The 13,233-nt window shown below is 34.8% G+C and overlaps 1 protein-coding gene across 2 annotated transcripts; it reads left to right on the top strand.

Annotated features, from left to right (window-relative positions):
• The first annotated feature begins 2,097 nt into the window (after positions 1 to 2,097).
• Positions 2,098 to 8,153, top strand: LOC120078357 (fimbrin-5-like). 2 transcript variants are annotated; one of them, XM_039032612.2, is made up of 15 exons: positions 2,098 to 2,515; positions 3,284 to 3,422; positions 3,529 to 3,699; positions 3,839 to 4,077; positions 4,174 to 4,345; positions 4,465 to 4,503; positions 4,649 to 4,717; positions 4,857 to 4,973; positions 5,525 to 5,736; positions 6,037 to 6,192; positions 6,281 to 6,480; positions 6,926 to 7,092; positions 7,177 to 7,273; positions 7,385 to 7,476; positions 7,582 to 8,153. In XM_039032612.2, exons 2-15 carry the CDS (start codon positions 3,336 to 3,338, stop codon positions 7,834 to 7,836), a joined length of 2,073 nt encoding a protein of 690 aa, XP_038888540.1. In that variant the 5' UTR covers positions 2,098 to 2,515; positions 3,284 to 3,335; the 3' UTR covers positions 7,837 to 8,153. The 2 variants fall into 2 exon arrangements, with proteins under 2 accessions (XP_038888540.1, XP_038888542.1); XM_039032614.2 differs by having other exon boundaries at positions 2,270 to 2,515; positions 3,287 to 3,422.
• Positions 8,154 to 13,233: the final 5,080 nt, after the last annotated feature.

Raw genomic sequence — 13,233 nt, 5'->3', positions numbered from 1 at the left:
CTGTAAAAGTTACTTTGAAGTATGTTTTAAACTCAAATTAACTATAATTAGAGTGCTTGTTGATTCTGATTTTCTCCACTGCACATTAATATACTTTTACATGGTGCTTCTTCAATAAATCTACAGAACACACGAACTGTGAAGAGGCAGGCGTGGGAAGGGGTTGGCAAAGGAGGGAGAGAGATGAAAACGTGTAGAAGAGGTGTGGGGTTGCCAATTGGGGGCACCTCCCCCAATTTTTCATCATTTTAATATATGAATCCCTAAAACAATTAAACCACAAATTACTTAATATTTATAAAGTATCAAATCTGAAAATTTCTGCCAACCTCTACATTTTGATGTTTTTCATCAAATTTACATGTTACTTGACTTTTTTTTTTTTTTTTTTTAAATAAAAACGTCAAGTACTTAAAAGTTCTAAGCATCAAGTATTACATTTTTTTGTAGTAGTGAAGAAACCCCAAAACATTGATATATATATATATATATATATAATTCATTCTTTCCCCTTCCCTCTTAAATTTCAAATTCATTTTAAATTCCAAAATCTTTTATTAATTAACTCTAATTAAATTAGGCTCAGTATCTCAAATCTTTTCCAAAATCCAATATCTTCTATCTTCTAGGATTAAAAATTGAATTATCTTATTATAATAATCCAATTTCCCTCAAATAAAATTCAAAATTCTCAAATAATAAAATATACATAATTAAATATTTTTTCCCTCTTCTTTTCAAACCTCAAATTAAATTAAGCTTCCAAAACGAAATTCAATTCTGTCACAAATTGCAAATCTCCAAATAAATTAATCAAATTTTTCTTTAAATTGAATTAAAAATTCTAATTCTTTACAAATATTATCTAATTTAATTAACTTAGCTTCCAAATTAAATTTTTAGCCCCTAATCAACAAAATAACACCTAAACATTTTAAGATAATTTAATAAAAAATTATCTAAAAATTCGAGATGTTATGCTAAAATTAAACATTTGAAAGTATTATAACCAAATCGAATAAATCTTAAACTATAATAACCCAAATGATTTTTTAACCAATAATGATTCTTCTTCCTGTCCATTTCATTCACCTCCAAGGAAATATGACCTCAAATTTCAAGTCCAATCAATGGATTGGACAATGCATTTGCATTCCAGACAGACATGTAAAAACAAGTATGGGCCTAAAATGTTTCCATGTTTGGTTTTGTGCCATGTCCAAACCCAAAAAATATGCTGTTCACCCATCATGTCGTGTTGAATTATGTTCTTGTTGGCGATTGAATTATAATTAGACAGATAATTTAAGCAATTTTAAAGTGCAAATAGATATGTATTACTGATTTATGTCTCTAGATCATAAACATCTACTAGATGGGCAAGATAAAGATATGATGATTTTTTGTTTTAAAAAAATTATGTTGCATTTGTAAATTTTTTTAAGTTAGGGTTCGATTGGTTGCTATTTATTTTGGGTAGATATTTGTAATTATCCCAATAATAATAATAATAATTTAAGAAAGGGAACCAAAAACTCAATATAAATGATTAAATCACTTTGAAAACTCGAGTTTAAAGTTAGATTCACCAATCTATACATAATTAGGTAGATAAGTCACTCATTACCATCCTGTAGGGTGGTGATTCGATTTTGCACCTCGTAATTGTTTGAACTATAAAAAAAGGTTAAAAAGTTGGATTCTTTGCTTGCTTACAAGAAAAAATAGGTAGAATATTACTCATTCTCTATTTCTCTCTTCATTTTGCATTACTCATCTATATTCAATAATAAATGATAGTCGAGAATGCCTGTTAAACTACTATAAACTTTCTCTAAATTAACAAAAAAAAATGTTAATTTTTTTATGGGATAAAACATCGATTATCGTTTAAACAATTAATGCTGGATAAGATAAGAAATCAATTACTGTGGTGGAATCTTTCCACTTAATTTTTTTTCATTTTTTACTTCAGAGAAGAATTTTTTTCCCTCAAGTTTTGTAGTTAATATGAGAGTTTGAATTTGTGTTGAACATTAATACCAAGCCATTCGTGCATTAATTAATGGAAATTAAAGACACCCAACAAGAAAGATTGCGTAATGATTAAGAAATTCATTACAAATGAGAGAGTAAACAATGATTTTTCATTATTTAAAGATTTTTCATTATTTAAAGATTTTTCATTTTCAAAACTCTCTGTAGAATGAAAACATGAAGGAAACGAAAATATTTGTTTAATTAAATCACATTTTATTTATTTAAGGCTTCCAGTGGCTGAATTTGGTTTTTGGCTCCCCATTTTTCTGGTTTCTCTCTCAGCAGTTCCTCAAAACAAGCACGCTTTTCTCTCGTTTTCCTCGGCTATTCCTGTCCCTATTCCATTCGCCTTCACATATCCTCATTCATTCCCACCCCTTTCTTTCCCCTCCTCACATCTCTTTTTTCATCACGACATTGCTTTTTTTTTATTAATCTCTTCGTTCCCACCTCAATTTTATGACCTTTTCTCTAGGTATGATGTCTTTTAATTCCCTTTTCCACTGTTCTTTATTGTTTTTCCTATCTGGGTTTTCCTTATTTCCATTGTTTTTGATGATTTGATACGATTCGATGAATCCCCAAGTCTTGTGTTTAAGTATTTGTGCACAGTATGTTGAATTGTTTGTAAACTATGGCTCTTAATTGTTTTTCCTTTCTGGGTTTACCTCATTTCCATTGAAATTGTTGATTTGATACTATTCGATGAATCCCCAAGTCTTGTGTTTGAGCATTTATGGATGGTATGTTGAATTGTTTGTAAACTATGGCTCTTAATTGTTTTTCCTAGCTGGGTTTTCCTTATTTCCATTGAATTTGTTGATATTACACTATTTGATGAATCCCCAAGTCTTGTGTTTGAGTATTTATGCACAGTATGTTGAATTGCTTGTAAAATATGCCTCTTAATTGTTTTTTCCTATCTGGGTTTTCCTTATTTCCATTCAATTTATTGATTTTGACACTATTTGATAAATCCCCAAGTCTTGTGTTTGAACATTTATGCATAGTATGTTGAATTGTTTGTGAACTACGCCTCTTCAACTGGGTTTTTGTTGATTTTTCGTTTCATGGGATCTCTCGTTTTGTCAATGATGATGATTATGTCTTACATATTGTTTTCATTGTGATTGGTATAGTTTTTTGTTTGTTTGTTTCATGGTTGTCTTTCACGTTTATAGGAGTGGTTTCATTGCTTTTGTGGATATATATTTGATTGGAAATTTGGAATTTATTGTTTCAGTAGTTAGGAAGTTTTCTTTGTGTTGAGAGATTCTGCAAAAAGAGAGGTCAAGATGTCAAGCTTTGTGGGTGTTCTTGTTTCTGATCCATGGCTTCAAAGTCAATTCACCCAAGTCGAGCTTCGTACCCTCAAATCCAGAGTAAGCATCTAAGTTTCTAATACTTGAACTACTCGAGTTGTTTTGGTTATTTTTTCTGGTAAATTTTGAATTCTTTTCAGTTGATATGAGAATTGGTTTTGTTTAGTTTCTTTCGGTAAGGAGCCAATCGGGTCGTGTCACGGTGGAAGATTTGCCTCCTGTTTTTGTGAAACTGAAAGCTTTCAGTGAAATGTTTACTGAGGATGAGATTAAAGATTTCTTGAAGGAGACAAGTAGAGACGTGGGCGAAGAAATCGATTTTGAGTCATATCTTAGGGTGAGTATTTACGATGGGATTTGAATTTCTTTTTGTTTATGCTGAACTTTAACTATTTCCTCTCAGGGAATGTTGATTTTCTTTTCTACAAGCATAAGTTGTTTTGAAGTGGTTGAATTTATGAGATTCATTACTGTAGGCATATCTAGATTTACAAGGCAGAGCAACAGCTAAATCAGGGGGATCTAAAAGCTCTTCTTCGTTCCTCAAGACTGCCACAACTACGTTTCATCATGCAATTAACGAATCTGAGAAGGCATCTTATGTTGCACACATAAACAGTTTTCTGGGTGAAGATCCATTTCTGAAGAACTATCTCCCTTTAGATCCAAGTACCAATGATTTGTTTGACCTTGCGAAAGACGGTGTTCTTCTCTGGTAGTCAAAACAACTTGAATTTAGACGTTTCAATGTTCAACTTTGTGTTGATAGATTGTAATAATCTCTGTTTATGCTTTTGATTGCCCTGTGCAGTAAGCTTATCAATGTAGCTGTTCCAGGGACCATAGATGAACGAGCTATCAATACAAAAAAGGTCCTTAATCCATGGGAGAGAAATGAAAACCATACTCTCGGCCTTAACTCTGCAAAAGCTATTGGATGCACAGTGGTTAACATTGGCACACAAGATTTGGTTGAAGCGAGAGTGCGTTAAAACTACCTCTCTGGCCATCTATTGGAATTTTCATATTAGCATATATTCATTTAAATAAAATTTAATGTATAGTTTACTAATTTTGTCCCTTTTTTAATTTTATTTTCTAGCCGCACCTGCTGCTTGGGCTGATATCACAAATAATTAAGGTATTGACAAATTCGTCGTCTTCGTTTTTCTTTTCGAATGTTTTTTGTTTAAGGACATATACCATAAAATGTTTGTTTTTTTTTTCGAGGTTTTCACTATTGGGAATTAGTTTTATTTACCTCTTTTACTGTGCTGGGAATGTAGATTCAAGTGCTGGCTGATCTTAATCTGAAGAAAACTCCTCAACTTGTGGAACTGGTAGATGATAGCAAGGTGATTTTTTTGGGATAATATCTTGATGATAAGAGTTGATTTGTTGGGCTATTGGAGAAAATCATTTTCTTTTAGCTATTATCATAGGGTGGTTGATGATTTGTAACAATTCTAACAAATATTATCAATAACCTCGCAGGAAGTGGAAGAACTCATAGGGTTAGCACCAGAGAAAGTCTTACTCAAATGGATGAATTTTCATCTGAAAAAAGCTGGCTATGAGAAACAAGTCACAAACTTTTCATCAGATGTGAAGGTTAGAAGATACCCACTGGTTGTATATATTGCTCAGAAATTTTAATTGATTCATGCTTTAGTACTTCTCAGGGTGAATTGATTCTTGATTATAAAAGTGATGTTCCTTTCAATTTCTTTACATTTCATTTCTGAATGGATTCTCGATGTTTGATCATTTGGACATAGTTAGATCTGTTCTTCTCTTTTCAAGCACGAAATTAATTGTCTTAGTTAGATCCATTCTTGTCCTTTTTTGCTCTAGCTTCCATGTGAAGTGATGACCTCCGTGAGCATGCTTTACCCATTTTCTAACGTTTGTCAGTATTCGATTTGAGAATGACTTTTCTGGAGAAAAATGTATAGTGAAAATTATGTTCTATGTGATTGGCACATTTCAGGACTTAGAACTGGAACTCAGAATCCTATCTTGTCTAACCACATTGAAATCTCTGTTAGAGCCTGGCCCCCACATTAACTAGAAAAATTAGACTCACTAAAATATTTGGAAAAAGTATTTAGTGAGGCCGTGTTTTATATATTGATTTAAGTAATCAATTTTTTCATTTGCAGGATGGGGAGGCATATGCCTATCTGCTCAATGCTCTTGCACCAGAGTTCTCTGGTCCAGGGACTTTGAATGTTAAAGATCCTACTGAACGAGCTAATATGGTTCTTGAGCTTGCAGAAAAATTGGATTGTAAGAGATATATTACCCCCAAGGACATTGTTGAGGGTTCACCAAATCTTAATCTTGCATTTGTTGCCCAAATTTTTCAGCACAGGTGAGAAACATAATTTTGTCCTTCATGTTTGTTTCAGACTCAACCATTTTCAAGCCTTCTTGGCAGCTTCTTCTAAATCCTTTGCGAAGTTCTTACCTCTTTGAAACTGTGGATGTGCCTTCTTTCTCATTCTAAAAATGTTATCTAATCTTTTAATATTCTAAGTGAACGTGTCGATAGTTGATCAAAATTTTAAATCTTATTTCATCTTGTTGTCTGTAGCGGTATGGTTCACTGAGGTTCAAAATATCTGATGCTGCATAGCCTATGTCTAATTTGAATTGCATACTTGTAATGCAGGAATGGGTTGACTGTGGATAGTTCAAAAATGTCATTTGCTGAAATGATGACTGATGATGCCCAAACTTCGCGGGAAGAGCGGTGCTTCCGATTGTGGATCAACAGTCTTGGCACAGCCACATATGTCAACAATCTTTTTGAGGACGTCCGTAATGGGTATTGTTTTCGTTTTAGCCTAACTTATGAATCAACTGTATATCCTCCTTTTTATGGACAAGCTTGAGATATGACGTCCCTACTGCAGATGGGTTCTTTTGGAAGTTCTTGACAAGGTTTCTCCTGGATCAGTAATCTGGAAACAGGCAACAAAGCCTCCTATCAAGATGCCATTTAGAAAAGTTGAGAATTGCAACCAAGTGATAAAACTTGGGAAGGAGTTAAATTTTTCTCTTGTTAACGTAGCTGGGAATGATATTGTGCAGGGAAACAAGAAACTTATACTGGGTAACTACACAATTTCTCTCCTCTTCTCTAGAATTTTAATTGACATTCACGTTCAATCTTGAAATGAGATGCTATTATGTTGTGTTTATGATTTGTTTGATTTATTAGTTGACAGCGGAAAGATTCATAGACTGCACTTTTTAGCTAAATATATCCAGAAATCGAATAAGAATGATTTGATTCCTTTAGCAAAGATAGTTTGTTTATTCACATGTTCTTGTTTATATACTATGAAGTATGAACTTTAGTTCTTACATCATAATTATTAGCTCGTGAAAATGATGGACGCCCTTTTACTTTGATGTGTTTTGAAGGTATTGATCAAACCATGATTTTACTGTTGATTCAAAATTCCCATTTTGTAATAGAGACTTAGAGATCCTTAAACGAGAGGTAGAAATTACAAGACCAAACATCTAAAGACAATTACCTTCTTATTGAGCAGCATTTCTATGGCAACTGATGAGGTTTACCATGCTACAACTGTTGAGAAACCTGAGATCACACTCTCAAGGTAAAGAAGGCAAAGAGATTACAGATGCTGATATCCTGAACTGGGCTAACAACAAAGTGAAGAAAGCCGGTAGAACCTCTCAAATGGAGGGTTTCAAGGTATATAATTGTAGAATGTGTTTTTACGTCGTCGAAGTTCTGTAGTCGATTGTTTCACCTGGATGATATAACTTCTGGTTTCAGGATAAGAACCTTTCAAATGGAATCTTCTTCCTTGAGCTTCTTAGTTCTGTGGAGCCAAGAGTGGTGAATTGGGCTGTTGTTACAAAAGGAGAAACTGGTAAGTCTTTTATGCTCTTTTTCTTAAAGTTCCATTTTTTTGAATGTGGGATTGTTTCAACTTTTCCGAGCCGGTTTGGAAAGCTTACAGTGTAAAAATATCGAATTGCAGAGGAAGACAAGAAGCTGAATGCGACATATATTATTAGTGTTGCCCGAAAACTCGGCTGCTCCCTTTTCTTGCTACCTGAAGATATTATTGAAGTAAGTTGCTTGTAGATATGCCTAATCTTTACAAAAACTGCTGTTATAAGTGTTGCCATTCAAACTCCGATTGAATTCTTGTTCTGCCATGCCAACTTTTGACAGGTGAACCAAAAGATGATCCTTATACTGACTGCTAGCATCATGTACTGGAGCCTGCTGCAACAAGCAGGGGAGTCTGAGCTGTTAAACTTGAACGATGGTAATGTTTCAGATACAAACACAGAAACTTCCATGGACGGGACCGAAGTGTCCTTGGTTAACCAAACTTGTGCTTTGGCAATGGAGGACACTGCTTCAGTTCAAAATGAGGAAGAGTCTCGGGAAGAATCCTCAGCCATTAAAAGTGCAAATTCTTAATAGAGAGAGCCCTACTCACAAAAGCAAACTCAGCAATTTTTTTCCTTCTGATTAAATTTATTTATTGGGAGGATATAATACAGGAAGAAAAATGGTTACAGTTTAGCTTATTCTACTGTTTGGTTATGGTTTCAGGAGAGCCCTATTTTATATGGTGCTCATATTACACCCTCCTGAGGAAATAGTAGGGTACTGTATATTCATTTTCTTGAAATTTTGAACTAGAAAATTTTGTTAATTAGGCTATAATTTCTTTGGAACAATTATTATATCATACAATAATAATATGGGAAAGGGAAAAAGGTCATTATCCGTAACCCTTTGTTCTTGGATCATTGTAATTAGTTTGCTATTAGAGGTTCGACCTTCGTGTCTTTCCTCAGATTGTTGTACTTGAAAAAAGAAAAAGAAAAGAAAGAAAGAACCATACTTATCATAATAATAAACTTACAAATAAAGCTTCAACTACACAATTAATCTCAAGCTAGAAGAGATTAACTAACCCCCCTTTTGTACTAATACATCAGAAAGTTTTTATTTGAACTTTGAAACAACAAAGTGTGGTTAGTAGTTAGGTTTGGCTTGGGGCTGTTCATCAACAGCCTCACCAGCAAAGCTGCAGCACCTGCTGCAACTGCCATGGTGGTGGTGACAACAACCGTGGTGGCAATGGTCCTGTCCATGGTGGCCTCCACCACCAAATCTAAAACGTCTGCCTCTGAAACCGCTGCGCTTGACGTTATCAACTCCTCCGGTTTCCATCATAGCTTCTTCTACTATGTTATCATTAAAATCAACATAAATGACATAAATTAAACGAATAAAAGTAAAGACATTACATTGTCAAATGAAGGTGTGAAAATGAAACTCACTCATTCTCACGTCCCTTGCCGTAACCATTACCTCCTCCGAGGAGAAAAGGAGGATGACGGCGAAAAGTAAACCGAGGAAGATGAAAGGCTTGGACCTCATTTTCTTATAGGTTAGAAAATAAAGTATTTGGAGAGATGAGATGAGAAGTTTTGGAGGATTTCATATGTATTTATGGAAGGATGAAAGAAGCCAGAAGGTAGATTGGGAGGGGAATTAAATGGCAAGTAAAGAGTGTCCCTACAATTCAGTCAAGTTGGTGTACGGTAGTCTCAATTTTATTTTCTTTGAAGATTAGGTTCTGTTCACATTTCTTTCTTTATATAAGCTCATATTATGTTTGTATGGTTCTTGCTCCTTACCATGGACTCACATAGTTATGAAACTTTATTTTTACTAGGAAAGACAGTTCGTTCCAATACACTTAGATATTATATTATAGTTCCATCTAAATGTTAATTAACAATGAAGCGACTAACCCATGCACCTTATAAAGAGTGTGAGATCTTCTCATCTTTCTAACGTGGGATCAGACAATATCTACCCATGTTTTGATCTCGACACCATTCAAAAGATTAATCAATTTACATTTTTTCACTCAAACTTCTTCCATAGCTTGTTCCTTGGTGTACTTGCCCAAACTTTCTATGCTCATGTGTCCTGGTTGGATTACTGGGAATTAGAGAAGTGTTGGAATGCATGAGAAATCGAAAGCAGAATAGAAATGGGATTGTGAAACGTGAAAACGATGGGAAAGAGTGTTGGGTTAAAAAATGTCGGAATGGAATAAGTTTAATATTACAAATCGGGCCCAAATTGCTCAGTCCGAACATGGCTTTTGGATTACATTACAATCCAAATCTATTTCATTACGGTCTCCCAAACAATCCTTTATAGTTACTTGTTTGTTACTATTTAGAGAGATGCACGATCATCCCCATGATCCAATATAAGTTACTATTTCGCATTGCTATTGCAACATGTGATAATGTAACATGAAATTGTTAATGTTATAACATTGTCTTCAATTTTTTCTTCTTCTTTCTAAAGCTTTATTTATTTTATTTTTTACTCAAATACTCATGATTTTCTTTATGTCTATATGTATTCTCCAAAAGGTCAGTATAGCTCCAAATGCTCCATTTCTACCAAATAATAAATAATGATGTGTACTCAAAATTTGTCAATTACGCATCAAAACTAGGAACAAATAAGCTATAAAAAGAGCTTACTTTGTGCACTATCAATTAGTATGGGAAAATGAGATATGACTATGAGAAGGGATTGGTGAATGAGGGAAACAACATTATGAAAAAGTTCTCTGAGAAGGGAAATTGGTACCGATGGCGGCCATCAACTTCTCAATTTGCTTGATTTCGTGCTAATGTGATCATTCTGTGAATTTACCCTTTTAACATTTTTTTCCTTCTTTCTTTCTTCTCTCTTTTGTAGATTTATTATTTATTATTTTTTTTTTCCTTTCTTCCTTTTTTCTTTTTTGGTGATTTCTTCTTTATGACGCCCTTTGTTTTTCAGCGATTTCCCTCTTTTCTTTTCCGATGATTTATGTTTATGCCACCTTTTTCCATTTTCTGGTGAGATTTCCTTTCCACACTCTTTAGTTGCCCTCCTTTTCCGATGATTTCTTCTGTTTATGTCGACGTCGTATTCTTCTTCTCGAATCAAAGATTAAGTAAGAGCAGTAAGAGCGTGAATTAGAATAAGAGGAAGAAGCAAGAGTGAGACCAAGAAACGAGAGCAAAAAACGAGAGTGAGAATTCAAATGAAGGAAAAAACTGTTGTTCTAACTAATGGGAGAGAAATGAGAAAAATGGGAAGTGTGTATTTCATTCTAGAAAACTCCATATAAATACATATCTTGAATTTAAAAATAGATTTCACAATGTTAGCAACTAATCCCACTAACTCCACAAGAATAGGAACTTAGACTTGACTACAATTAAAAATAACTTCAACTATTTCCTAAAAACTAGGAATTGACTAGACTAACTCAAAAACTAATTTGCAATTTTGAGTTACTAACATTCTCCTCCTAACTCAAATACTGCAAACACCTAACTTTCTCCTAAGAGCTTGAAAACGACTCACACAAAATCCAGGTTCAGCAAGTGATCATCCATCTTACTGTACCATGCCCTAGGAGCTTGCTTCAACCCATAGAGAGCCTTCTTCAACAAATAAACCTTCTGCTCTTATCCTGGTATGATGAATCCGTTTGGTTGCTCAACATATATCTCTTCTTCTAATACTCCATTTAGGAATACTGACTTCACATCTAGCTGATACACCTTCCATCCATGCTGAGCTGACACAGCCAGTAGCAACCTGTTTGTGTCCATTCTTGCAACTGGTGCAAAAGTCTCAGAAAAATCAATTCTCCAAACTCGGGCATATCCTTTTTAATGAAAATATACCAACCTCTTGTGCCATAACTCAGTGTCATTTACTTGACACTTGAAAGCTATTTGCTCTTTCTCGAGTGGATCCAACGAGAAGCTCCTATGCTGCATCTTTATTTTGAATAACTCATTCCCATTAGCATCAGAAATGAGACACTCTCCTTCTTTAAATAACACTTTGAATCCCTTTTCTACTAATTGACCAACGCTTAACAAGTTTTGATCAATTTTGAGGGACAAACAACACTTTAGTAATCAACTTGGTTCCAGCACAGCTCTCTATTGACACTGTGCCTTTCCCTTTTACTTCTAGATATTCACTGTTTCCTATCTTCACCCTTGACTTGAATGACTTGTCAAGATCCTTGAACAACTCTTTGTCACTTGTTATGTGATTGGTACACCTACTATCAACCAACCAACCATCACATTGAGTGACTGATGAGAAACAAGTAGCCATAAAGAGTTGATCTTCTTCTTGCTGTACTACAACATGTGCTCCTCCTTGCTGTTGAGTTTTTGCTTCCTTACAGAATCGTTCAATGTGCCCCAATAAATGACATCTTCTACATTTCACATCTGGCCTTTTCCAGTATCTAAAATGTGGATGATTTTGCTTCCCACAGTGCTTGCATGTACTACTAGCATTCTTTGCAGCAGACTCTGAGCTACTGCTGCCACTTCCCTTCTTCTCTCTTCCACCTTCTCCTTGCTGCACTCTAGCTTTCAATGCCCCCTCAATGCTTCCTTCTTGTCTCATCAACCTCCTTTGCTCTTGTGCTTGCAAAGCACTAACCACTTCTATCACCTTGAATTTTGAGAGGTCTTTAGTATTTTCTAAGGAAGCAATGGTTGCTTCATATCTCTCAGGTACTGAAACTAGAATCTTCTGGACCAATCTATTGTCAAATAAATTGGTTCCTAATGCTCTTGCCTTGTTAGCAATCCCAATCAACTTATCTGACTACTCTTTAATGGACTCAGAATCCTTCATTTGCATTATCTCGAATTCTCGCACCAAGTTCAACACTTTCACGCCTTTAATTCTCTCATCACCTTCATACTCACTTTTGAGGAACTCCCGAATCTCCTTTGCCGACTTCAAGGTCATAATTTTGTTGAATATGACAGGAGACACAACTGCATATAGGCAAGCTGACCCTCTCCTTGTGAGTCTTGATATGGTGTATTGTTGGGTTATTAGGAAATGGAGCAATCTCAAAGTCTTGCTCAATTGCTTCCCAATAATCACAACCCTCCATGTAGACTTGTATTCTGATAGCCCATGCCTGGTAGTTTTCACCATCAAACATAGGTGGAGCCAATGAAGAAAGACTCTTTGATCCTAATTCCATCTCTAACAACTCTCACAAGTGTATCACTCAGTTTCTCTCAGAGATATTTCACTGATTCTCACTCACAAATCCCTTAAGAAATACCATTGTTATTCTAACTAATGAGAGGGAAATAAGAAAAATGGGAAGTGTGTGTATTTCATTCTAGAAAACTCCATATAAATACATATCTTGAATCTAAAAATAAATTCCACAATGTTAGCAACTAATCCTACTAACTTCACAAGAATAGGAACTTAGACTTGACTACAACTAAAAATAACTTTAACTATTTCCTAGAAACTAGGAATTGACTAGACCAACTTAAAAACTAATTTGCAGTTTTGAGTTACTAACAAAAACTCAAAGGAAAAAAAACTACAAAATTGATGAGGAAGAAGCTAGAGGAAGAAATGCGAGGAAGAAGTGAGAGGAAGAAACGAGAGGAAGAAGCGAAGGAAGAAACGAAAGGAAGAAGCGAGAAGAAGAAATGAGAGGAAAGGAGGGGAAAAAATCAAGGAAAAAGTGGAGAGCAATATGAAATGGGGAACGAGACGAAGGAGCAAGAGGAATGGGATGAAGGAAGGAGAGGAAAGAATGAGAAATTCGGGTTGCGTCTGGCCTCACACGCATTTTTGGGGTTAAAACGGTACTTTCACACGCGATTGATTTAAGTCGAAGACTAAATTCGAGCGTGTTTTAAAGTGAGACCAAATTTCAAGTAGACCCCTAAATAGGGACCATCCATACAAATTTCCCAAAAAATGAAGAGA

The sequence above is a fragment of the Benincasa hispida genome, chromosome 5 (genome assembly GCF_027475165.1).
Source record: "Benincasa hispida cultivar pf3 chromosome 5, pf3_genome.v1.1, whole genome shotgun sequence".
Taxonomy (NCBI): domain Eukaryota; kingdom Viridiplantae; phylum Streptophyta; class Magnoliopsida; order Cucurbitales; family Cucurbitaceae; genus Benincasa; species Benincasa hispida.
Note: the sequence above shows the minus strand (reverse complement) of the source record. Positions and strands in the feature narration are given on the sequence as shown.